We start from the raw sequence: 27,312 nt of genomic DNA, 5'->3' as shown, positions 1-27,312 counted from the left end.
TACGAGCAAAATAACACTGAGGGAACTCACGTCACAGTTTGTAACCTTCGTAACTGCGTAAGGTTTGTAAGCTTACAAACTTTTACGAACTTTTACACACATTTCTAAGGAAAATTGACTTACGAACTTTTACGAAACTTACGCACTTCAAAAGCATGCTTTTGGTTCGTAAACAAAAGTTCGTAAATAATTCGAGTGTTTGAGATCTGAATTTTCGGTTGAAATTGTCTTAGAGACGAATTGTCTATTGTACATTTTTATGTGATCTCGTCCCGACATGCAAATTAATTTAATTATTTAACAAAAGATTGCTGCTAGCCGAAAATATTGGTCGCTATCCGACCAGCCCCCAAATGTCAAATCTGGGCTAAATTGACACACTTCATCCAGAGGGGTATCAATCGATCGGTCTTGATCATACGATCATTTTGGTATATTATAGAATTTTGTGACATAAGAAATGGCTGTGTAATTCCTGAAAAACTGATATTTCAGGCAAAAAAATTCAAAAAAATTACATGTCATTTGGTGTACGCTAGGATAAAGTTGGGTAGCAACATTTTGATGACGTTTTATATGCGATATTTTTTTTACTAAAAAATGTTTACGAAAATGTTTACAAAGTCAACTCACGTCAAGAGTGTGTAAACTTACAAACCTAACGCAGTTTCGTAGGTTACGAACTTGACGTGAAATCCCTCACTACTTCTCAAAAAAGGAAAGAAACTGATTCCCCAAACGGAAAGGAGATCGGTTACGGTGAAGGCGTACCTATCTACAAAATTTTGTCACATAGGCAAACAGTTCGGCTGGCTAACAAATTTTCGTCAGCCTTGCCCACGTCATCGCAGAACGGTTGGTATTCAATTTTTAGGTTCGTCACTGGGCAAGACGGAACTGGAACTGGTAGTTTTGTGATTCCCGTAGGATTCAAGTCAGTCGTTGTGCAAATCGTTGGCGTTTGTGGGAACTTTAAGGTGTACATGAATCGCTTTATAAGACAGGATTTCTACGCAAATGGAACTGCATATGAGAGTAACGTTAGATTTGGGTAATCTTTCAATTTTTTGTTAGAAGCGCCGGAAGCTTTTCGGTAGGACTTCAAACCGTGTGGATGTTTGATACTTATTTTCACATGCAATCAATTTTATAAATTTGTTTCGTTATTACATATATGCGTGTTCGAGTGTTATGAATTTCGTAACTATAGCTGGCCCCAGACTCCATGATTTACTCATGCCTTGCTTATCACCTCGACAACATTTACACAGCATCCATACTTCCTCTTGCTGTGCTCATCACCTCAGAAAAAAAAGTATGGATGACTGCCACGATTGCTTGACCTTTTGTAGCTTAGGAACATTTTATTACAAAATCTAGGGGAAGTTAGTTGTTAAAGTCAGGCAAAATTGGATGACTGCAAAACGATTCCTCATTTCTTGTTTGGCTCCAATAAACGTTACAAAAATAATTATGCCACCAAAAAAAGGACAAAATTCACTGCAAGAAGAGGTGCAATTGATTGATGCAGTGCGCGACCGTCCTTGCCTTTGGAACAAACTTCATCCCGATTTCAAAAATTTGATTAAAAAAGAAGCTGCGTGGCTGGAGGTGGGGAAATTGCTGGGAAAAGAAGGTGAGTTTTTAGATATTTCAATGATTTTAGTCCAATTTAGATTACTTAAAATCTAGAATTGTATGCTTTGCGACAAAGCAGAAGTCACTTTGGGGTAACTTGAGGAGTCAGTTTGTTTCGTTTTTACGGCGACTCGTAAAACCAACAGGAAGTGGTGGAGGGCGAGCATTTTTCCGCCACGAAGATGCCATGCTTTTCTTGAAGGGGACTGTAGAACCAGATGAGGAGTAATCAAGAAATTGACAAATTTCATTGATAAAATTCAATATTTTATGATTTTATTTCAGAAATTTTTCTAATCTTGATGATGACGAGGAAAATTCTCAGATGATCAATGATGAAATTGCGATAGAATTATCAAGCATGGGCTCCGTCAGCCAGATTGAGTCAACAATTATACCTCGGAACAAAGAGGTACCCCCAGGACGGTCACACGCCAAGTTTGGAAAGGTGAGCTACATTTATAAATGTTCGTTTCTTCTCGTAATAATCAGTAATTTGCCAATAATTTGTTGCTGGTTATTATTTTAGAGGAAACTTGATGAATTCGACAAAGAGCTGTTGGGAATGCTAAAAAACGGCCAAGATGAATATGATACATATTGCAAAACACTTGCCGAGAAATTTCGACTATTAGGAAATTCAGACCGAAAAAGATTTTTAGAACTACAATACAGTATCAACTCTCTTGTTCACGAAGCTGAAATGAGGTCACTTTTATCGGGATAAATATTTTGTTCTTAATATGTAAATGCGTTATATTGTGTACGAATTAGGAATTCATATGAATTATATAATTGGTGTTAAGTATTGTGGATTGAATAAATAGCCAAGAACAAAATGGTCAAAATAGCCGGTTTCGGATTGGATAAGTCAAGTTGTTCAGAAATGTAAATGTATTTCAATTTAGCGTGTTTTATAATTATGACCATGTCATTGTCTTCGCTTTGAAGTTCAATTATGCTTATTCTCAGTTTTATCTATTTTGCTTACTTCAAGATAATCTTTGATTTTTAACCTCATTAGACTAATTCAATTATGTATGTAACCTTTATTTGAATGCGAGTTGACCATTTTCTTATAATTATAATTGGTGGAGCCGGAATGTGCAGGGGATCGGATCCTAATATGTTTTCCGTCCATCGCTCCGCATGCGTTTGGATAATCCCACAATTCCCGGAATCCAGCTTCGTTATCTTTCCAGTTTTCTTCCATCGGTTTCTTCAAATGTAGTGGCCCAAGTTTTGTGCAGATGGACATCATGACCTCTCGCAAAATAACGGACACAGATTGTGGTGAGACTCTATACGAAAACGCCATCTCCATTTGCGTATTCCCAGTCGCCAAGTATCTTAATAATAAATATATGATTAGAATAAATATTAACAAAGGATTCTGAAAAGTTGACATCACCTCAACGTAATTGCAAGCTTCTGATGAGCAGAAATGGGCCGCAGATGGGTATTCTTTCCTTGAATTTCACTGCATATGAGATTGTAAATTTCGTCGTAATTTTCCTTATTCATTCTAAAAACAATCCAATAGTTGAAGCATTCAACAATAATTTAAACAATTTGTTAAACCATTAATCTGAGAAGATATTAATTAAAACAATTCATACCTAAAATATAGTTGGTGGTATTGAGGATCGTCCCGAAGTTGTTTAGCGAGAAATCCATCTCCATGATCGAGTCGCTGCTCAAACATTTTCCTCATGTAGAGTTGACGAGGTTTACGCTTCAAGCGGCGTCGAATTCGTCGAAGAAGAAGAATCTTCAGTGCCAGCTCACGATTTACCGAGGGCATTTTTAATAGATATACAATTTATGAATGAATTTCTAGAGAAGATGGGAATGCTTTCGTGGTGACGATGAAGGCATGAGGAAAGCAAGTATAGATGCGATAAATTATCGTACGAGAACGTTATGGTTACGGTGATAAGCAAGGCATGAGTAAATCATGGAGTCTGGGGCCAGCTTATGACTTAATCTTTATTGTCCTATTAAAAATGTACAATGCATTATATTATACGATATTAATTAGATGAATGCTTTATATGATATATTACTAGATAAGATTTAATTCAACAATGTCAATACAATATAAATGAATTAATGATCCATATGTTGAACTAAGTTATGGAAACCCGAATAAATTTTTTAAGCAATTGTTACAACTAAAATTAACGGTCAAACAATAATGCCTCAAAGAAGAAGCAAGCAATCCATAAATTTCCGGTCGGAACTTATTTATGAACACGCGGTTACTAATATTGACTTACAATGGAACATTTTTTCAAGATGCACCGGGATGGACTAACGAGATATATGTATCGAGATATCAAGCTAAAAATTTGGAATCATATGGCACTTTTCATTCCGTTAATTATCCCCTTTGAAGAAAAATATTGGGGGTCATAGTTCACACCCACACACAAATTAGGTGACCCGCAACAGAAATCTAAGAGCATGTACATAGATATTTATTACACATGACCATGTAAAAAATAAAGATCAATGCAAACAAATTTTAAAGCATTTCCGTTAAGTTCTACGACACGGATAAAAATTAGCACTCAAACCACGACACAACAGAACAAATAGCTTAACACAATAAAAATATACTCTAAACCCCCAAAAACTTTTATGATCAATCTTTCCTGCACTCCCACCCAAAAACACCACCAGCTAACAAAACAAATCCGCTACACAGGAAAAATACAAACTTCATAACTTTAAGCGACACTGGGGCCGCCTCATGAAAAACGAAGGGCTCACTCCCATCCGCCATTTCTTTTCGTAACAACCCGCTATAATTAGCTCCTCCCAATTTCACCATAGCTTTCAACTTATGCTGCAAAAGCCTCTGCTCTTCCCACCTCCCGCTAATTCCAAATTCCTCCAAGTTATCGATCGTTTCCGAAATGTACGGCGCGAGAAAATTTCTCTGTCCAACCGACATCGCAATTTGATCGAACGGCGTGGTATCCCGCCCTTTTATGACGTATCGACCCCCCAGTGCTTCAAGTAGCACGGCCAAATCCGATATTGCGAAGTCCACATCCATTAGCACGATTGGTTCTTGTCTAAATCCAGCGTACTCTTGAACCGAGAAGGACAAACTTCTTGCCAGAGTTAACGAATCGATTTCGTTAACTCGACAAAATTTAATTCTTTTCTCAAGTCGGTCATACTTTTCGATTGATTCGTTCCTCCACAAAACTTCTTTGAAGGTTAATACCTCCTGAAGAAGTAACGACCAGTCGGTAACTGTCTTATTTTCCGCGTTCCACAATTCCAAGGAAGACCGGGTTACCACTTTAAACTCAGAGTCAAGCAATTCTCCCATTGTTCTGGGCACTCTGGGTGGAACGGTGACTGATAAATAGGAGAAAATCGATCCCTGGTAGAGATTAAACATTAAAATGTAGCACGCCCAGAACCACAGGGTCAGCACGAGATGCGATGCGATGCCCCTGGATTTAAATAATTGCAGCATGTTACCCCCAACTTGACCTAGCAAAAGGGAGGCAATTCGTAAAAAGTCTGAAAACAAGGAGTTTCTGTACCCCGCCAACCGTACCACGATTGTAATTGCAATCGCACTCGTAAAAATTAAGGTCCACGTGGATGCATCAAAAGGATGCAGAAATACGGCAAAATTGTTCATCAAAGTGGGATGATCGGTCACAATGAGAAACGTAACTGGGGAAAATGTTGTCTTGTAGATGAGTGGCTTTTGAATCTGAAAACCGGAAATGAAATCTTTGTCGAGATAATGGCTGAAACCGATACTTCCCACGAACTTGTTCTTACTTAATTGGTGGCGGTGAAACTGGGGGGTAATTAGTGTAAAATTGTAAAGTTCCGCGAGGACAGAAATGGTGCATTCTCTGTAGAAATCTGAGGTGGGTAAATTCGGGCCACATTTCTTCATCTGTCGGACAGGATAAGATGTCGCGAAAGCGACCGGCTTTCTTTGCATATTCGTATTCCTGGATTTCCAAATGTGCTTTATTTGCGTAACGGTTAATTCGTTCATGTTTTTCTCGTTAGGTGGAAGATCAGGACAAATGATGCATGGAATAAATAACTGGACATCGGTCATTGTCTCGTTTAGAATTATTAGTGTAGAACTTCCCCTCAAAATCACGTAGTAACCGTAGTAATTTAGGGATATGGGGTAATTTGAGATTAAAAATATGTATTTTGGGTTAAAATTAGACGAAACGTGGTCAAGTAGTATTTTTTCGACATGGGAAAACCTCGTATTTGTCCAGTCAACTTGCAAAATTGTGTACTGAATGTGTGAAAATAACCCGCGATTGCTTCTTTTAGGGTGAAATATTTCCGTGTCATTAATTATCTCGGTGTGATTGAGTATTCTCTGAATTAGCAGTGGAGAACGGTTATTCTTTGCGATCATGGTAACGTAATGTTTTGATGCTTGATCAAAATCAATTTTCTTAGGTGTGTCGTCAGATGCAAATATAAAGTGTAAAGTTCCCGGGTTATCAATATTCAGAAAGTATTCACCAATCGAAACTGACACTACGTTTGGAATTGAGACGCACAGAAACAAGGGAACAATATAAATCATTATTTTAGAACTTGGCAGCAATAAATAATTTGAAGTTAAAGAGAATCCCAATTTTATAACTACGTAATTTCCTGTTGTAACGACGCAACTCTTATGACGACAAACTTATCGATGACGATTCTCCCACGAATCTCAAATTTTCAAAATTCGATGAACCTCAACTTAAAATAAAATATGATATGGATATATAATATATTTTCGAATGGTGTTTTAGCTTTTACAGCACAACTGTACTATAGAGTTGATGTTTGCAATATGCGGCTTGTATTGTACGAAATTTAACTCGGAAGTATGTACTTCAGTATGTGTCATGCAATGGATGATGGATGAAATCCAATTACTTAACTTCATACTATAAACCTGCGTACATACTTTAAACACTTGTAATATTTTTGCACTACCGCATTAGTTATTAAGTAAATATAAAATGCTACTTGTAAAGTATGACTTTCAAAAACTTGTAAAAATTTGTGCTCAATATCATTATGTTTAGTCTACAAATAAGAATATTTAGGACCCATTGACCTTTAGAATGAACCATGTTTGACCAATTGAAGCAATTCATTGTCCTGACTAAAATTGTCGGGACAAAAAATGTCTCAAAGAAACAGCACTTCTGAATAATTCATAAATTGCTGGTCAGACTTATTTATGAACACGGTTATTAATATTGACTTTCTTAAATATTTGCATGCATCCAATCCATATATCGTAGCAACAACACAATGAATAAGTACCTATTTAATATGACAAAATGCCATCAAGTTAAATTTGTCTCATCTAAGATGAGTCATCTTAACACTAATCTTACCATTCCTGGAAAAAATTATATCGGTGCTTGGTTGGAAACTGATACATAACGCTAATTGTGAAGGTATTATTTACCCGATGCTGGAAAAGGAAAAATCAGACGGACATTTATGTACATATGTACATAAACATATGTATTTATGACCAAGTAAGCCCAAATAAATTTATACCACTGCCTTCCACGAAATGGTTTAAATTTTTGTGACTATTCTCCCCTGACTTTAACAAAATCAGTGTATACATACATGAACAAAACTATGAACGATTCCGCAACGCAGTCATTTATACACACGACGGGAGTGTGATTTCCAGGAACTTTATTTCCACGCTTAATACATAAGACCCTTAGAAAACCTCGACTTTCTAACCATACCCATTTTGACCCTTAAAATAATTAAGCTTCTTCTCCAGTCAACCACACTTTATAAGAACCGTGTTCACACAAAAAGGTTCTCATTACCACGCTGCCTTCTGCTCGACAGTCATCTCCACATTTTTTATTTTGCAACAGTCCGACATAATTTTTTATAATTTTAACCAAGTTTTAAGAAAACGAATAACTACATAACTTCGCATAAATATCCGTCAATTACTTAAATAACAGATACCGACACTGTCGAAATGAGGGCCCTGTTAGTTTTCCTGTTCATAACCGTAGTTTCAAGCGACATAAATATGGCGACAAAATTTAAATTGTTTAATCCAGCAAAAGCGGACGGTAAAACGGGGGAAATTTTGTGTAATGGACGAACCGGTGTTGTAACTGAAACAACGAGATCTTTCCAAGACAAAAATTGTTGGGACTTCATAAATTTCTCAAAATCCAAGTGCATCGATGTGTCACAAGTAATACGCAGGCCGTTCTCTGTAATAGAATTGCAAGGTAACCTATTTACACAATATTACGATATATGTAAACAATACGTACGATATATACGAAAACACATCTATTTTAAAAATAGTAAATACAATTTTTGAAAATTTTCATAAATAGGTTGGGATTCCGTTCAACTTTTCGAATCGGACGACTGCTCCGGCGAGGATCGCTTATTGAAGAAGGACGCGATCGATTGTGATCAGCAGAAGCGAAGTCCAGGGGGTCAAAAAACAAATTACTGGAAATGCAAGGTCTCCCCTTTCCGATCAATTGCGGGATCCTCATATTCCCAAAATTCGAGGTAATTAAGACACTTATTTATACATATATGGAGGAAATTAACCATTTTTTCATGAAAAACGAACTTTCTTTAAATACGTAATGCATGCATGTAGCATCGCCGTCACTAAAGAAATTTGCTTCTGTTCTTCATTAATTAACTAACTAACTAATATTTTTCCTTTCCAGTTTTGAAAATGAACTTGAGAAGTGCACCCCAGCGGAGGAGATGGTGACGCTACTGTCCGTTGACTACTTAAAAGGCACCCTGCCAGCCCAAGCCTCTTATACGGAACGGGTCATATCGGTCTATATCCAACCTAACGCCACAACTCAAAAGGGGGCAGCATCGAACACTTCGAATGAGAATGGGGGAGAATTGTCCGTACCGATGCAGAAAATTTTGTCCGTTAGACAGAGAACTCGTCTAGCTAACAAACTTCGCGTAAACTTATCGGGATCAAAGCACGATTGGAATTCTACGGATGTCAGCACAATTCTCCAGGAAAAAACTAAAACTAGAAAGCTTGTGATTTCCCCAGGCGTCAAGACCATAATCGAACAAGTCGTCGGCGTTTGTGGGAATTTTAAGGTGTACACGGATCAATTCATAAGACAGGATTTATACGTAAATGGGACTGTATTTGTGAGTAGATAAATAATTGTAGGTTGGAAAACGTAATTTTGTTAACTATTAAAAAATTCATGGTAGAATATGTACTCATATTTCGTTAAATATTTCAAGCCAATTTTCTACATGTTTTAATTTCACATAACAATTAATTTGTAAATCTACTTAGTTTTTATATGTAGCAGATTATTAAATAAGTCATTATTAAGTTTACGTAAGTTCTAAATTTTAACATAATGCATGAATTTATTCCAAATAATTAAGTTAAATCACCAATTACATATCATTTAACAAACGATTTCATGCCGCTGACAATATCGACCGCGATTAGATTTAATAAATGTATCTCGAGTCCATACATAAGTATATACATTTCTTCATTTTATCCTTAATTTACTAATAAATCACCAACCAAATCATTAACATATCAACCCAAATAAGTAAATAAGTCGTAAGCAAAAATAACTAAAAAAACAAAAAGAGAGAGGGATTTCCAGGACTTTTATTTCCATACATACATACTTTGAACATCCTTTAAATCAAAACTATTTATATCCCAGCCTCCAGTTTTTAAACCCTTTAACAAACAACCCATTTACTCACCACTATGGTCAATCACTTCTTAAATCTTACACCTAGACAAAAACTTTCATTCCTTGCCTGCCTTCTGCTCGATAATCATCTCCACATTTTTTAACACTACGTTCTGTAAAAATTGAAATATTTTTTAACTCAAGCCAGATTTAAGAAAACCTGAAAAGTATCCAACGTCGCATAAATATTGGTAGATTATTTAAACAAGAAGTCCGAAGCGTTAATATTTATTTTTAAAATGAGGCACCTCTTAGGATTAGTTTTCCTGATTATAAATGTGACGGCAAGTGACATCGATATGGCGACAAAATTTAAATTGTTTAATCCAGCATTTACGGACAGTAAAACGGGTGAAATATTGTGTAACGGACGAACCGCTGTTGTAACCCAAACAACGAAATCTTTGAAGAATGAGAATTGTTGGGACTTTATCAATTTCCCGAGTTCGATGTGCATACGAGTGTCGCAAATAACGCACAAGATTTTCTCAGTGATCGAGCTGCAAGGTAAAATTTGAGACCACACAATTTAGCGTGGTGTACATATACATATACATATTGTATAATTCAGCAAGGGAAAGATCGGGGTCGGTAGTTTCGTCTCAAACAGATATAAATGTGTAGATGAGATTTGATAATGTTTTAAAATCCATAAATTCTGTGAAGTTACAAAATAAAAAATTACCAATATTTCTTAAGAAAATTAGCTTAAAATTTTCCGTAAACCTAAATACTGAGATCAAGGGCGTCTTTTCCTTTTGTAAAAGTTTGTTTACAAAATTATTTTACTACATTTACTGATTTTTTGTACATGTTACCAAGGGCTTCGTGAATTGTCTCAGTATTTTGCAAGTCTAAATAATATGGACATATCGGTCAAAAATGCATAAAAATAATTTCGTGTCAAGTCCCAGACAGCTTAGCAGGCTATATTTATTCTACAATTTAAACACTTCGATTAAAAATGCAACTCTCAATGGCTACTATTTCATAACTTCAACTGATACATAAAATGTAATGCCACTTTGTACTCGCATAGGTTGGGATTCCGTCCAGCTTTTTGAATCGGAAGACTGCTCAGGGAAGGCTCACTTAATCACGAAGAACCCGATCGTGAGGAGCAAACTCTTCAAAGCCCAGGAAATAAAAAACAAATTTCTGGAAATGCAAGGTGCCACCTTTTCGATCAGTCGGTGGAGCATCATTTGTTCCCGATAATTTAAGGTACATAACTAATTTTACAAATGAAACTCAATCCAGTTTTACTAATTATATAAGTTGGGTGGTAAAACCACAGAAAAATCTATTTTTTCAGTAGTACAGCCTTCAATTTTTGTAGAAAGCAGGGTATTAAGGAGAGAAAAAGAATTAAACAAGATGTAATACCCTTTGCTTAAATTAAATATTTTTACTGAAAAAATAGGGGCAACCATTGCTCATTTGTTTCATAGTGGTATTCAATATTGCCCAAATTCGTTTTAACAGATAAATTATTTTGAAGAAGTGGACATGTACAGAGCAAGTTAATTAATACAAATATGTACATAATTCTTAGGCAAAGGAAGCATGACAAACTAAACATTCTGACAATGGAGGTCTCCCAACGTATGCTCACGGATTTGGACCAAACTGCGTCAATCGATCGCAAATATAATTAGCATGAAATTTGCAAATGGAACTATCTGCCAATGCGCAGGTTCGGCGGAGATATTTGCATCCAAAGCGCGAAAAAGGCGCAGCAAATTTGGAAAACGACAAATTTGCCAGCCTTGAGGGCGCGTTTTCTTCTCTTTGTATGCAAATATCTCTGCGAAACCTGGGCATTGGCAGATAGTTCCATTTGCAAATTTCATGCTAATTATATTTGCGATCGATTGACGCTAGTTTGGTCCAAATCCGTGAGCATACGTTGGGAGACCTCCATTGTGAGTTTAAATAGCAAGATATGATCTGCAAATTTATACGGAAGTTATGGAACTTGCACAACCTAATTGTTGCCCCTATTTTTTCAGTAAAAATATTTAATTTAAGCAAAGGGTACTACATCTTGTTTAATTCTTTTTCTCTCCTTAATACTCTGCTTTCTACAAAAATTGAAGGCTGTACTATTGAAAAAATAGATTTTTCTGTGGTTTTACCACCCAACTTATTTGATGCTTTTCACCTTAACATTAACATTTACATATTATGGTTGCACTTCCCTAATGTTACAATCTCCATAAAGCACTTGCCCCAACCTCCCAAGTTCCGGGAAAACAATTTAATTGCACTATTTTTCATCATTATAATCGATGTATTCATGTCTTAATTTGTCCCCAAACCACTCCCGACGACGCAAAAACATTAATCTTGATATTATTCATCAATTTCAACGATAATCTCAATTTACCCCAAACCACACCCCCTGATTTTCATAGGGGGTGTGGTCGTGACTCACTATTAATTTATAATACCACATGGTGAAAGCAGAATAGAAAAATATTCACTGCTTCATAAGTTATTCTGATTTTACTGTGTTGGGTATAACCACTCCCCCTGAGGTCAAGGGGCTTGGGCGGACAAATTCTTCGCATTAATTTACTGAAGTTATTTCTAAAACATAAAACTTGGATATTTTGGTTTGACTCCCACTCATCTGGGGCATTTAGGGACTGGTATACCCGTCAAAAATTATTCAGTGAAAATTTCAAAAAATTACTATTACAATTCCGCCACGGTCAAATTTATAAGTTGATGGCCACGTTGCACTCCTCATACATCTAAGGAATAGAAATCCGTGGTGATCGGCGATAAAAACCTATTCACGAAGGCTGTACATCGGTGAGATTGAGGAATTAAAAATTGTGAATTTTCAATTTTGTGGCCTCCAGGAGGCCTTAATTCGAAAGGGTCTAAATGTAAATATTGTAAATAAATTACTGCCAGATGTGATTGTAATTTACTTCAAGTCTCCATCATGCACCCAATTCATTCAGGATAGCATTTTGTGATTTTTTAGTCAAAAACACGTTTTAGTGGATATCTCAAAAACTATTCGAAATTTTTGAAAACGGTACGCGTGCCCTATATCTATATTTGTAAGCTGGTTCGAATGCTTGTTACCGCATCCCCCTAGCTCATAAGGTCGAACCACACGGTCAAAAACCATTAACATTGAAGTTTCGTGAACGCATACTATATATATCTCATATAGCGCTAAATGTCTCATGTTGCCTCGACATTTGGGCTAAATGGAAAAAATAGAATAATTAATTAATTAATATTGATGGTTTTCAGCTTAGATGATGAAATTGAGACTTGCACCCCAAAGGAGGAGCGTGTGACGCTTCTGGCCATTGATAACACGGACCGGACAGACCCCATCCAGGCCTCATTCACATATCGGCCCAGATTTGCTTATGTGCAAAATAACACTAATTTGGTCCCTACAAGAAAAGCTAATGAAAAAGAGACAGGTTATCGGGCAGGCGTTCCAGTCCATAAAAACTTGTCGTTCAAGCAGGCAATTAGCCTTTCCAGTAGATTTTCATCGACCTTGTCGAAATTATCGTCATCCCAGAACGATTGGGAGGCCATTGATATATTCGACATTTGGCAGGACAGAACTCGAACTGGCAAGCTTGACATTCGGGTAGGAATCAAGACAGTAATTGTGCAAATCGTAGGAGTTTGTGGAAACCTTAAGGTGTACACGAATCACTTTATAAAACAGGATTTCTACGCAGATGGAACAAAATTTGTGGGTAATGTTAGATTTACGTAACCAATTTCAATTTTGTTCACGTACTAGTAATTTGTTACACCTCTTCGCGATGGATATAATGCCAGAATATTAAATAGTATGCCATAATAATGTATCAATTAGTTTTTATTTTACTTTTAAATTGTAAAAATGAGATATTATTTTTTATGAACATTAATTCATATCTAATTTGAGATAAACCCTGCATGTAATTTATTTTAAGGTTAATAAACTCGTTTAACATCCGTTTGACAAATTTTTAGTACTAATTTTCAGGATTATGTATTATTTATTAGGACTAATTTTGGGCTAAATTGAAGGCGGACACATTAATCTTTATATGGGGACTCCCCATTGGGGAGGGGCATGGGCTGTGGAGCATGACGTTAACTGGGGACATTTGCTATATATCCAATAATGCTAAGGATCTTACAATGCAAATATCCCCACGCTGACGCCCTGAGTTATGACATGACTAGAAATAATGCTTACGGTTAGATTAAAACGTTATTTTATTTCAAAACAAATAACCGTAAATTCGTAATCAAAACCAGATAAATTACATATTTTCGCATTTCGAAACAAAAATTTTTGCAAATTATTTATTTACCATCACCTCCACAGTACTCCACACAAAAAAGTATCGAATCTTTTCTTCCCCCAAAAGTTAACACCATGTAGAACATCGACAAATGCAAGGCGAGCGGCTGTCCACTCTAAAGACTTAAATTTTCCACATTTTGTTTATCCACATTATATTTCTATCCATATTTCTGTCATCCACATATTTTTCGGCCATATTTCAGAGGTGATATTCCGTCCTCTCCACATTTCGTCACTAACCCTAACCAAATATGCATGAATGTAGTGTAAGCATTGACGGGTTTAATAGTTGATGAAAAATGCATTAATGATTTTTAATAATTTTTTAACAAGAACTGATTTCAAGTCTTACGAAGAAACAACAGGTTCAACTGGCTCCCTAGTTTTGGACGACCAGTGTCAACCGAGGTTGAACATTAATTGTGCGAAGACCGGAAAAATTATGGGATCGAAATATTGGGTGGGAGAATTTTCCTTTGATGTGACCACCAGTGACCACCTCCCGGGATGAGGTCAAAGTTCAGCTTAGCCCAGATGGAAATCTGAGTGATGTTATAAAGTCAGTGGGAAAAACGTGCTATTTTCGGGAACGTGGGCGGACGGAAATCGCCACGAGTTGGAGATTCCAGGACTCAAAGCTGCTTCCAGATGAGAAAAAAGGTGGTGATGAATTTGTGTGATTTAGCCTCTGTTTAATTTTTATCTCGTTTAATATCTTGGAGAAAAAACGAGTTCCCTGAATTTGCATACTAATTTGCATACTAGTATGTAGATAATTATAATAATCTTAAGCGTTATTTTAAAGACATTTTTTATTTATTTCCCACTTGTTAATCTGCCTATCCATGCGCAGGGTAAAATTTCACAAGTTAAAAATTCTGCTCATTTTAAGTCCCTAAAGTGGTGATAAAGACTAATCTCATTTCATCATCAGTGATTAAATTAATAGAAATCCGATAGTCATTAAAATATGTATTTAGGACCAAATAAGCCCAAATAAGTGTATGTATGTATAGCTTACAGCTTATATAAATATGTAAATACTACTGCCTCCTACAATATGGTTTAAATTTTGGTGACTTCTACATCCAATTCCCATGACTTCAACAAAATCTGTCACGTGTGTACATACATGCATATATAAACATAAATTAAGAAAGATTTCATATTGCAGTTATTTATAAACACGACGGGAGTGTGATTTCCAGGAATTATATTTCCACGCTTAATAAGACGCTAAGATCGACTTTCTAAAATTTCTAACCCGTTCCCATTTTCTACCCTTAAAATATGTACATTTAAGCTTCTTCTTCAGTCAACCACACTTTATAAGCACCATGTTCACACAAAAAGTTCTCATTACCACGCTGTCTTCTCCTCAGTAACCATTTCCACATTTTCAGTCCTTCAACAGTCCAAATTAATTTTTATAATTCTAACCAAATTTTACAAAAACGAATAAATACATAACTTCGCATAAACATCCGTCAATTACTTAAACCAGAGATATCGACACTGTCGAAATGAGGGCCCTGTTAGTTTTCCTGTTCATAACCGTCGTATCAAGCGAGATAAATATGGGGACAAAGTTTAAATTATTTAATCCAACAAAGGCAGACAGTAAAACGGGTGAAATTTTTTGTAATGGACGAACTAGTATTGTAACGCAAACAACGAGATCTTTCCAAGATAAAAACTGTTGGGACTTCGTAAATTTCTCAAATTCAAAGTGCATCCGTTTGTCACAAATAATTCGCAGGCCTTTCTCTGTAATAGAATTGCAAGGTATGTATGTAACTGCACAACATAACTATATTAAAAAATCTCTATGTATATGGGTAGAATTTATACATAGAAACTTCCAATTTAACCAATTTCGATCAAATTTTATTTTTCGTACATTTCTTATTCTGTTGAAAATAATGTTCGCAAATTATTCTTATCAGGTCAAAATTCATTTGCCTTCTCGCCTGCCAAATGCTTAATAATAATTTTAAAAATTTGCATCCACAGGTTGGGATTCCGTTCAAATCTTCGAGTCGGACGACTGCTCTGGTGAGGCCGGTTTATTGACGAAAGGGTCGGACCACTGTGTGCAGCAGAAGTTGAGCCCAAGGGGTCAAACCACGAATTACTGGAAATGCAAGGTCCCCTATTTTCGATCAATCGCGGGATATTTGTATTCCCAAAATTCATAGTAAGTCAAACATATTCGTATTGAATTGGCCCCAATATCCATTAGAAGAGAACCACTCTCTCATCAATGCGTGATTAATGCCAAATATTTGTATGTTTGTACATTTGTATATGTCATCTCATTTGCATAAATCTCACTATGCCCAGTTTTGGACACGCGACATGTGTTTCCATGTTTAATAAGTAAACTCTTCCGGAATGCGTCAAAATATGCAAATGAAATGACTTATTAGCACAAAAAAATCCATTAAATGTAGCATGACCCTCAGTAAAAAAGTTAATTGAATAATTAGCTAATATTTTTGCTTTACAGTTTAGACCAAGAAATTAGGTCGTGCACCCCGATGGAAAAAAAGTTGACGCTACTGTCCATCGACAACACGAAAGGTGCAGACCCGGTCCAAGCCTCTTACACGCAACGGGTCATATCGGTTTACACAGGACGCAACTCTACAGCTCGAAAGGGGGCAGCGTCAGACACTTCAGATCAAAATGGGACACGTTACGGGGGCGAATTGTCTGTACGGATGGACACAATTTTGTCCGTTAACCAGACAACTCGTCTCTTTGACAGACTTCGCTTCAGCTTCTTGGGATTATCAAAGATCGATTGGAATGCCGTGACTATCGACACCATTCTCCAAGACAAAACCGAACCCAAAAAGGTTGAGATTCCTCCAGGAATTAAGGCCAAAATTGAACAAGTTGTCGGTGTTTGTGGGAACTTTAAGGTGTACACGAATCAGTTCGTAAGACAGGATTTATACGCAAATGGGACTACGAAAGCATTGTAACATTGATAGTTTGTTATGCACTAAAATTTCTTGTCTATGTGCTTGTTTTCCATAAAATCTATTCTGCAAATCTATGAAGTTCGTTATTAGAGTAGATTATTAAATAAATCATTATTTAGTGTTAATTTCTTGATTCAAAGTTAATTATTTGCCTGAATACATTTCACTATGTATTAAAAAGCATGACTAAAATGCATCCAAACCTAAAGTCGTACATATAATACCAAAATATATTTGTAACTGGAACTTCCAGTCTGGAAGTTGATGCGAAATAATAATCGTCATCCTACCTGAACTTGATTACGAAAGTAGGAAACAACATTATTGAGAATTTTGGAGAATAATCTTGAGGTTTTTGAGATAAGTACTACATTCATACATAACATGCATGTACATACGTATTTTAAATGAATGTAATAATATTTTAAGTCAGTTGCACTAAAATGTTTAACCTACATAAATATTTATATGCACCCTAATTTAATTTCTTATTGCAACAAAACTGCATATTCTATCTGCACTTAATACTATTAAGTTAATAGTCTCGCATGTTTATTGACTGTCAATCGCCAATGAATGCATACATACATAGGTACAAATAATAATAATGATATCAGTAAAAACATGGAACTTGCCTTCAATTACATACGCAGAGAAGATTTGTTCATGTATTTACAATCTGGGTAAATGCATACATACGTCTTCTGAAATAGCTTGGTAATTCTTAAAGAAATACTTACATACGAATAAATACCTACGTTGGGTTGCATCACAGAATGACATTAACACTAGATAAAGTGTGGTCACTAATTTCATGGAATTTCCATACGACAACTTCATTTTTTTTGTAATTGAGTTCAAAGTCGATATTGATAATTATAAGATATGTAAACACATCTTACTTACAACTTACATATAATTTACTAATAGGTCGCATGTGCACATACCTAGCATGGCCATATCAGTTCAAATATGTGCGTAAACGAGTTACAAGTTAAAATAACTAAAGGACCCAAAAAATGGAAGGGACTTCCAGGAATTTTATTTCCATGGAAATAAAATGTATGCATACATTTTAAACCAAAAGCATTTATGTATGTATAAGCGTCCAATTTTTCAACTGCATTCCTTCCTGACTACTGTAAAGTCAATCGCATAATAGGCTCACATCTACACAAAAGCTTTCATTACACGTCTTCCTGCTGGTCGATAATCATCCCCACATTTTTTTAACGCTGCGTTCTGCAAAAGTTGAAACATTTGCGAACTCTAGCCAAACTTTAAACAATTAAAAATTATCCAACTTCATATAAATATTTGTAGATTATTTAAACAAGAAATCCTAAGCGTGACTATTTCCTTTGTCAAAATGAGGATCCTGTTAGTTTTCCTATTCATAAACGTCGTGTCAAGCGACATAAATATGGCGACAAAATTTAAGGTTTTCAATCCGGCATCAGCAGATGATAAAACGGGTGAAATTTTGTGCAATGGGCGAACCGGTGTTGTAAGTCAAAGAACAAAGTTTTCCGAAGATAAAAACTGTTGGGACTTTATCAATTTTCCGAAATCGATGTGCATCCAAGTGTCGCAAATAATGCAAAGGAATTTCTCAGTGATTGAATTGCAAGGTAAAATACACAAGTTAGCTTGAGATATAATTCATTAAAAGGAAAATCAGGGTCTGCAGTTTCATTTCAAGCAGATCGACATATATGCATTTATGTAAATATATTTTGATTGAATATGATTTTCTTTATTTGTGCATGGGTATCAGTGTCACTGCAAATCGGCGATCTTAATTTTTAATGCGACTGTTCAGCCAATACTAATATGTACATAGTTTCAACTCCTTGGAAAATTTCTGAGACGTTTTTTGAAAATATGAAATAATCTGCCATAGGAATCCTTCCATATTTTTTGAGACTATTAATATTGGCTGAACAGTAAGTCTAAACAATTTGGACACGATGTTATTACAAATTGAAAAGCTTGATTAGAAATTCTACCCCCAAGGGTCACCACTTCTACACAAATAAATACTAATCTCAACTTTTTGGATAAATAGGTTGGGATTCTGTCCAGCTCTCTGAATCGGACGACTGCTCGGGGGAGGTTAACTTAATCAAGAAGGGCCCGTGCCATTGTAAGCAGCAGGTTCGAAGTCCAGGAAATCAAAAAACAAATTTCTGGAAATGCACGGTACCCCCTTTTCGATCAGTCTCTAGGAGTATCAGGTAAATAAATACATAGTTTTGCAAATGTATTTACAAGTATGTATGCACTTTGTGGGGTAGTGGGCAAATTAATAAGCTGTCTCTTTAATAGAGACAGCTAAATAGATCAGCGTCGGTGAAATATCAAAAGCCTTTGGGGACGTTCATAAATTATGTAACGCAAAATCGCGATTTTAATTAATAAATAAACATTTTTGGTTTTCAGTTTAGACCATCAAATTGAGACGTGCACCCCAATCGATGACAAAGTGACGCTCATGTCGGTTGACAACACTAAAGGTACCGACCCTGTTCCAGGCTTTTTCACTTCAGGCTCCGGAGTTCTTTACGAATAAGACAACCTTAAGTTGGTCCCCATGTCTCAAAGAAGGACAGGAATTGATTACGCATATGGAAAGGAGATAGGTTACGGGGAGGGAGTTCCTGCCGATAAAAGTTTGTCATTTAAGCAGGCAAGTCGCCTGTTTGAAAGGTTTACGTCGAAAGTATCGTCACCCGAGATCAACGACTTGGTCAGGCATCACTGGAACTGGTAAAACTGATTCCCGTAGGATTCAAGACAGTAGTTTGGCAAGTCGTAGGTGTTTGTGGGAAATTTAAGGTGTACGCGAATCACTTTGTAAGTCAGAGTTTCTACGCAAATGGAACACTATTTGTGAGTGATGTTAAATTTGCGTGATCTACATCAATTCTGTGTACTTATTCAAAATTTGTTACATATCTCCACGCTGATAGCAATATCGACGGTGATTAGGTTCGCTAAATTAACATATCTGGTTATTATGTATGTCAGATTATTAGTATAAAGTACCTACATAAATATGCATGATATTTTTTTTTTTTGACCTCGTACTCTACTTCCCATTTTTCATGGGTTGTTACGTAGAGAGTACCTAACTAGTGATATTGCATGTTATAATTAGTTAGTTTTTGTTGTCTTGTTAAGTTTGTACGACGAGTTATATTATTTGGTATTATCCTGTATGTATGTAATATATTTTAAGGTTAATACGCGTTTAAGATTCTGCAATGTTGATAGAATAATGCGTACATATCTCTGAGGATGAGACTCAAGGACAAAATAACTAATTGATAGTCCTCATCTACAATTTGATTAAGAAGGTCTGGATAATGCTTTACTGAGAAATTTTTAGTACTAATTTCTAGAACTATTTATTTTTTTAGACTAATTTCTAGGCAAGTTGAAAGCTAATAAATAAAACGATTAAACAAAATTATTATATCTGCTGTACTTTATTAATCCTGCATGTAAACTGTCAACCAAGAGTGCATACATGACTACTAATCAAAATTCTGAAATTGTAATTAATTGCATAAATATTTATGTAGGGACGACTTGTTCATACGTATATACTACATGCCGTGCTATATATATATATATAAATCTGTGCAAATACCTATTCGGAAATGTAGTTTCTCTCAAACCACAATGCAATTATATTGGTCAAGTAGCAAATATGGGACCTTCCATACATTACGTAATATAAAACTCGCGATTTTCTAGACCCCTCCCCTCCCCCTCCCACCCTTTAACGTGTGTAACATAGGCACGATATCATTGGAGCCTACGACCCCTCTCGGAGTACGTAATTTATGGACGGCCCCTTTGGACTCGTTCAACTTATCCTAAGTTTACAAATAGATCCCATAAATTTGCATATTCTTACCTATGCAGTATGCATGTCAATTGAAACAAGTACATAAATACTTAAGTCGCAAGCAAAAATAACTAAAACCAAACTTAAAACGAGAGGAATTTCCAGGAATTTTATTTCCATACATATTTCGCACACCCGTTAAATCAAAACTATTTATATACAAAAACCCTTCCAATTTTTAAACCCTTTTATATGCATACAACCCTTTACTCAGCACCATGGTCAATCGCTTATTAAGTCTCACAACTACACAAAAGCTTTCATTACCTGTCTGCCTTCTGCTCGATAATCATTTCCACATTCTTTTAACTCTGCATCCTGTAAAGTTTGAAATATCTTTTAACTCGAACCAGATTTAAAATCAATTAAGTATCCAACCTCACAAAAAATAAATATCGGTAGATTATTTGAATAAAAAATTTTAAGGTTCTTTTCAAAATGACCTCTTAGTTTTCCTGACCATAAACGTCGTCGCAAGTGACATCGATATGGCGACAGAATTTAAGGTTTTTAATCCAGCATAGGCGGACAGTAAAACGGGTGAAATATTGTGTGATGGATGAACCGGTGTTGTAAATCAAACAACCAAATCTTCCCAAGATAAAAACTATTGGGACTTTATCAATTTCCCGAGTTCGATGTGCATACAAGTGTCGCAAATAACGCACAGGATTTTTTCAGTGATCGAATTGCAAGGTAAAATAAATAATCACACAATTTAGTGTGATTTACATATGTACATATATATTTGTACTTCAGCAAGAGAAAGATCTGACAATGAGTCTGAAGTTTCATCTCAAACAGATCTGTTTATAGATATTAGTTGAACTAAATATCTATATAGTCAGTAGTTCACGGGTGCATATCTGTAAGCAAGCAGTAGCTGCTTGGCTTGGTGGATCGGGGGTGGAACTGTCACCACGCAGTCACACGTTCGATTCCTCACTCGCTGGGCAGTTATTTGCTAATCCTACTCGGCTCGGTGTTAGTACGGGGTGGGTGCTCCTCTCATGGTTGGGTGAGCCCGGCCAGACGGTCTGGCAATGCTGTAAAAGGGAGCCCTCACAGAGTCCGTTCTCTGTGAGAAGATCCGACTCACCGCCATCAGAGTTATATGGTGAAGAGGAACCGTCTTGGTTTGCAAACCAGATTTATAAATCTGATATCCAATGACGTTAAAGGATAAATTTTCCAAATTAAGTTCTGTAAATCGGTCAAAAGTAGATAACTATAATTTTTTCGTGCCATGTGCCAGACTGCACTTAGCAGGCGATATTTATTGCTACGCTTCGATTAAAAATGCCACGTCTAAAGGTCGCCATTTCATCAATTCTTCATAAATTAATAGTAATGGTTGCGTTTACTCATACAGGTTGGGGATTCCGTCCAGCTCTTTGAATCGGAAGACTGTTCAGGGAAGGTTCACTTAATCACGAAGAACCCAAACTATTGTGAGCAGCAAACCCTTCAAAGCCCAAGAAATCAAAAAGCAAATTTCTGGAAGTGCAAGGTTCCACCTTTTCGATCAGTCGCTGGAGAATCATTTGTTCCCGATAATTTAAGGTAACTAATTTTACGAATGAAACTCTACCCGGTCGGCGGTCTACTAATTAATTAATTAATATTTATGGTTTTCAGCTTAGATGATGAAATTGAGACCTATACCCCAAAGGAGGAGAGGGTGACGCTTCTGGCCATTGATAACACGGACGGGGCAGACCCCATTCAGGCCTCGCTCATTTATCAGGCTAGATTTGCTCACGTACAAAATAACACTAATCGGGTCCCTATAAAGAAAGTGATTGATTCGGTCAATGATAAGGAAATAGGTTATCCGGCAGGCGTTCCTATCTTTAAAAACCTACTCCAAGCAACTTTGCGGGTCCTTTTAAGATGGCATTAATATCATCTTGGTAGTTAATGGCAACACATTTGGGTGGAAAAGACCCCCACTGGCCAACCACTTGGCCGATCATGCCCATCTCCGAACTCATCCTTACTTTTGACCCGAAGATCAAGTGTGCAAAATTTCAAGTCGATAGAATGTGTTTAAAGAAAGTTATCGTGCGTACAGACGGAGTTTAAGGCCATCATAAAAGGCCTAAAACTTGTCATTACAGCAGGCAATTCGCCTTTCGACTAGATTTATGTTAACCTTGTCGAAATTATCGACATCCCAGAACGATTGGAAGGCAACTGATATATTCGGAATTTGGCAAGGAAGAACTCGAACTGGTAAGCTTGACATTCCCGTGGGAATCAAGACAGTAATTGTGCAAATCGTTGGGGTTTGTGGAAAGCTTAAGGTGTACACGAATCACTTTATAAAACAGGATTTTTACGTAGATGGAACAAAATTTGTGAGTAATGTGAGGTTTACGTAATCTTTTTTAATTCTGTCCACGTATTCGAAATTTGTTACATGTTTGAAGCAAAGTTCACGCCGAGGTCAATATCGAGAGCGATTAGCGTTGTTAAATTTTTCTCGTTACTATTTATGTCAGATTATTATTAAATACATATATTATTTATGCATGTCATAATTAGCAGTTAGTTATCATTATGCTGTGAAGTTTGTACGATTAGTTATATTATTCTGTATTAAGTAGATAATTCTGTGTGTAATATATTCTAAGGTTGATGCGCATTTTAGATTCTAGAATGGATAAAATTCAATCAAAAATGAATAAAATTATATGCTTTTATTATGCAACATATCCATTTTATAGGAAATTTAATGTAGATTCCGAAAATAATATGCATTTTTTTGTTTTTCTTTACCGATAATGGACAATTAATAAGAGACCGAGGGAAATTGAAAATCCACACAAAAATATTAAATCATGGTTTTGAATAAAAATTGTGTACATGTACCTAAGAGTCTTAGGTACATGTACACAATTTGAGTCTTAGGCTAAGACTCAAAGACGAAATACTTAACTAATTTATAATCCTAATCCAGAGGTCGGTTAGGAAAGTCAGAATAATTTCTTACCGAGAAATTCTTAGTACCAATTTCTGGGACTACTTTTTATTTATTTTAAGGCTAACTTTGAGACAAATTGAAGGCGGACACCTTATTCTTTACAAATGGTTACAAACGTGGCGACATGGGCTGTGGATGTGGAACATAACGTTAACGCGTGGACATTTGCTGTACAATAATGCTAAGGGGACGTTCGTAAACTTCGAAACGCAAAGGGGGGTGGGTGGGCGGTCAGGACCCAATGATATCGTTCATATGTGACACATGTTAAAGGGGGGTGGGTGGGTGTCCAAAAAATCGAAAATTTGCGTTATGAAGTTTATGAACGTCCCCTAATGCTCTCTATCATCCTACAATGCAAATATGTATCTCCACGCTAACGTCACGGCCAGATAAGAAATAATGCTTACATGTTAAAATAGGCTAAAAACGTTACTTTATTTCAAAACAAGTAAAAACAAATTCGCAATCAAAACCAGATAAGTTATAAATCTAGTTTCCCATTGGGATCCAAAAATTTTGTAAACTATTTATTTACCGTTCCATTCACACAAACAGTACATAGTCCGACCATAAGTTCCCGTGAATGCATTTCCAGTGATAAAGCCCAAAGTATTAGAGCTATCTGATAGAAATGTTTGTGGATGAACAAGGTATTAATCTTGTTTAGAAATCATAACTTCGTTTTCACAATTTCCTCCACGGGCTTGTACACAAGACATAAGTCGTGGCGAAAACTGCTCGATCGCGGCACGCACGGATTTCCTGGGAAAAGCGCCAGATCTTCAGTAAGTGCGACCTCAGCCCTTCCACACTTGGGTGAAATTTAGAGCATACTTGTACCTATAATTTTGACCACCAGTCATAATTTAGGGGATTAAGGTCTGCAGATACTGAGCACCGTTCTACGGATGAAAAAAAGTCATGAAAATTCGTCTGAAGCCAGTTTTGGACAATTTTGCACCTTGCGCAGGAACAGAGTCTTGTTGAAAGGTCCAATGGCGATTTTCGGAGGGTCCAGGGTTCAGGTTATTAACGTTTGGCTTTAGGACACTCTGAAAATAATTCTTGGCTTCAACTTGTACCCTTTGCGGTAAAAAACAGAGATTTCATTTCTCCAGCCAACTTGCTCCCATGCACACCACGGTGATGACTTCGTATTGACTTCCGCATACTTAAACGGATGTCAGACTTCTGTACAACAAATATCTGGCCTTTTTTTCTATTAAATTTTTTGCCAACGGTGAAAAGTCTGAAATACTTTTTGCACGAAAATTGGCGCGTACCACGATCAACCTGTGGCCGTCACGAGTTATGTCTTGTCTAATTGCCCGTGGACGAAATCTTGACAAAGAAGTTATGATTTCTAAACAATATTAATACCTTGTTAATCCATAAAAATTTCGAACAGATAGCTCTAATACTTTGGGATTTATTACCGGAAATGCATTCACGAGAACTTATGACCCCACTATGTATAAAATCCCCTCCCCCCCCCCCAAAGTTAACACCAGTTAGAACACCGACAAGTACAAGCCGTGCACCCGTAGCACCGCCACCCCAGCTGCCCACAGAGGGAGCTGCACTCGAATGAGTAGTAGTTCCCGCAATAGTAGCAGCCCGCCATCCCCTCCAACTCGGTCCCGTTCGTCTTCATGGACATCATCGACATCCCGTCGTCCGGGGTCCCAGTCCCATTTACCCCGGTCGGAATATCAGTTTGCCCCGTGGCCAATGATACCTATCCAAGAGATAACATATTAGGGGCAAAGTTCAATTTTTTAGTAACCCGTTCTTGATTAATAGAAGTTTGGAAAATTGTAGGAAACCGGTGTTCCGTTCTTTGCACAAACCGGTTTATAACCGATTTTAAAATCGGTTTTATTGCAAATTGTAAAAACTTTGAAATATAATAATCAAAGAATGCCAAATTAAAATTAAATGTAAACTTGATAATAAGGGATTGCAACACAACTAATTCTTATCTCAACAATTCGAAACAGAAAACATTAGCTCTTAAAAAGGGTTATTTTATTAAAAACCCAAACCGGTCTTGGAGTTTGTAAAAACCGGTTTTTCGGAAAATTGGAAAACCAGTTTTCCGTTAAATTGAACACCGATTTTTGACATCTTCTACGATATCGGAAAACTAAATTCTGGATGCCCGACTTATATATCTACAAACCGCACGAGACTCACTTGCTAATCCTCAGTTTAATCATCAAGTTCAATCCTCCTAGAGTTCAATCCTCTATCTCATTTCTTGAAATCTAGTGTTACACGAGATTATAAATTCGTGGAGGTAGGTCTGAAGTTGTAACCCTATATTTTGTATGCGACAAATGTATCAACGTTGTCCTTAGCTAAATGTCTATCGCCCTAAAAGCAGATTCGGGCTTAAAATTGTTAAATTGTTTCCTAGGAACATCCGGCCTCGCAAATGAAGCACGTCTTCCATACATTTTCCCACACTTAATATGCATTGATCTTGCGGCGTGTGATAGGGCAATTATATCTAGTGTACAGGGCATGCCGGTACGGCCCTTTGGGCAGTACGGCCCTTTGGGCAGGCCTGGAGCCAGCGCTCCACCTAGAAGCATCGTCGGTACGGGCCTGTTTGAGGGGACATCGAACCTACATATTCGAAGCACTCCATTACGGTACATACCTAATTTTCTATTTGAATAATCTGTAAAAAAATGTATCATTAAATAGTATTATTTTTTTAACAGAAATCGATTTCAAGTCCTACAGAGAAACAACTGGTTCAACTGGCTCCCTAGTTTTGTACGATCAGCGTCACCCGAAGATGAGCATCTGATGTACGAGTTGGATTATGCCAGGAATGCAAAAATTATGGGATCGAAATATTTGGCTGGAGAATTTTCCTTTGACGTGACCACCTTCAAAGATGAGATCAAAGTTCAGCTTAGCCCGGATGAAAATCCGGGGGATGTCAGGATTGATAAAGTTAACGGAAAAAGCGTGCTATTTTCGGGAACGGATGGAAATCGCCAAGAGTTGGAGATTCAAGGACCCAAAGCTGTTTCCGCGAAGGAAGATGAGAAAATGGTGGTGATCAGTTTGTGTGATTTGGCCTCTCTTTAATTTTTGCGTCGTTTAAATATCTTGGAACGCATACAAGTTGCCTGAGCTTGTAATTATTAAGCTTGAGCTTTACAGTAAAGACGTTTTTTATTTGTGTGCTCTTATGGAAATTTTGTTTTTCTTAGGTGAAGGAAAAGTAACCATAAAGTGATCATGTTAAAAGATCACCATGGTTACGGCGAAGCCTAGGTATGCATTCAGCTGCAACTTTGAGAAACTTCCACTGAGATTTCTCCCCAACCGTTCGTTGTACGGAAAACATGTTGAAACAAAATAGTTAGAGAATTCGGTTTTACAGTGACATTTTTCTTATTTTTCCAAAATTCCAATTCCTTCAGGTGGAAAGTCCGATGCCTAAATTTTCAAATCTATTTCTTGGCACCAAGGAAATGTTTCCGACCGGGGGCTTGCCATTTTTACTATTCTCCTGGATAATACGCACATTTTAAGCCTTTGTTAGACTTAATCGGATGAAAACTCATGGAATTAGAGCGTTTTGAAATATTGTCATTAAGCTACCTATTTACGTGGTGTTAGGTTAC

At 36.6% G+C, this 27,312-nt stretch overlaps 3 protein-coding genes and 1 long non-coding RNA gene across 4 annotated transcripts; all 4 read left to right on the top strand.

Annotated features, from left to right (window-relative positions):
- Positions 1–7,487: 7,487 nt before the first annotated feature.
- LOC110849669 lies at positions 7,488–9,196 on the top strand. The gene is made up of 3 exons (XM_022097101.2): positions 7,488–7,928; positions 8,040–8,223; positions 8,391–9,196. The coding sequence occupies exons 1-3, from the start codon at positions 7,667–7,669 to the stop codon at positions 8,857–8,859; spliced, it is 915 nt and encodes a 304-aa protein (XP_021952793.1). The 5' UTR covers positions 7,488–7,666; the 3' UTR covers positions 8,860–9,196.
- Positions 9,197–9,502: 306 nt separating this feature from the next.
- Positions 9,503–13,367, top strand: LOC118435726. Its single transcript, XR_004834973.1, has 3 exons — positions 9,503–9,932; positions 10,465–10,649; positions 12,702–13,367. It is a non-coding gene; the product is annotated as an uncharacterized LOC118435726 (long non-coding RNA).
- A 1,751-nt stretch (positions 13,368–15,118) lies between these two features.
- Positions 15,119–16,885, top strand: LOC110850159. Its single transcript, XM_022097637.2, has 3 exons — positions 15,119–15,555; positions 15,784–15,967; positions 16,280–16,885. The coding sequence occupies exons 1-3, from the start codon at positions 15,294–15,296 to the stop codon at positions 16,758–16,760; spliced, it is 927 nt and encodes a 308-aa protein (XP_021953329.1). The 5' UTR covers positions 15,119–15,293; the 3' UTR covers positions 16,761–16,885.
- Positions 16,886–17,923: 1,038 nt separating this feature from the next.
- LOC118435523 lies at positions 17,924–20,222 on the top strand. Its single transcript, XM_035851691.1, has 3 exons — positions 17,924–18,391; positions 18,829–18,997; positions 19,203–20,222. Exons 1-3 carry the CDS (start codon positions 18,130–18,132, stop codon positions 19,330–19,332), a joined length of 561 nt encoding a protein of 186 aa, XP_035707584.1. The 5' UTR covers positions 17,924–18,129; the 3' UTR covers positions 19,333–20,222.
- Positions 20,223–27,312: the final 7,090 nt, after the last annotated feature.

The sequence above is a fragment of the Folsomia candida genome, unplaced genomic scaffold (genome assembly GCF_002217175.1).
Source record: "Folsomia candida strain VU population unplaced genomic scaffold, ASM221717v1 Fcan01_Sc005, whole genome shotgun sequence".
Taxonomy (NCBI): domain Eukaryota; kingdom Metazoa; phylum Arthropoda; class Collembola; order Entomobryomorpha; family Isotomidae; genus Folsomia; species Folsomia candida.
The sequence above is the reverse complement of the archived record's forward strand: the minus strand, read 5'-3'. Positions and strand labels throughout refer to the sequence as shown.

Bases quoted from the DNA above. Each gene is read 5' to 3' on its own strand.
- LOC110849669 (XM_022097101.2), top strand. From the start codon at position 7,667: ATGAGGGCCCTGTTAGTTTTCCTGTTCATAACCGTAGTTTCAAGCGAC. The intron at 7,929-8,039 runs GTAACCTATTTA...TTTCATAAATAG, and splicing joins CTCTGTAATAGAATTGCAAG to GTTGGGATTCCGTTCAACTT. The intron at 8,224-8,390 runs GTAATTAAGACA...TTTCCTTTCCAG, and splicing joins TCATATTCCCAAAATTCGAG to TTTTGAAAATGAACTTGAGA.
- LOC110850159 (XM_022097637.2), top strand. From the start codon at position 15,294: ATGAGGGCCCTGTTAGTTTTCCTGTTCATAACCGTCGTATCAAGCGAG. The intron at 15,556-15,783 runs GTATGTATGTAA...TTGCATCCACAG, and splicing joins CTCTGTAATAGAATTGCAAG to GTTGGGATTCCGTTCAAATC. The intron at 15,968-16,279 runs GTAAGTCAAACA...TTTGCTTTACAG, and splicing joins TTGTATTCCCAAAATTCATA to TTTAGACCAAGAAATTAGGT.
- LOC118435523 (XM_035851691.1), top strand. From the start codon at position 18,130: ATGAGGATCCTGTTAGTTTTCCTATTCATAAACGTCGTGTCAAGCGAC. The intron at 18,392-18,828 runs GTAAAATACACA...TTGGATAAATAG, and splicing joins CTCAGTGATTGAATTGCAAG to GTTGGGATTCTGTCCAGCTC. The intron at 18,998-19,202 runs GTAAATAAATAC...TTTGGTTTTCAG, and splicing joins TCAGTCTCTAGGAGTATCAG to TTTAGACCATCAAATTGAGA.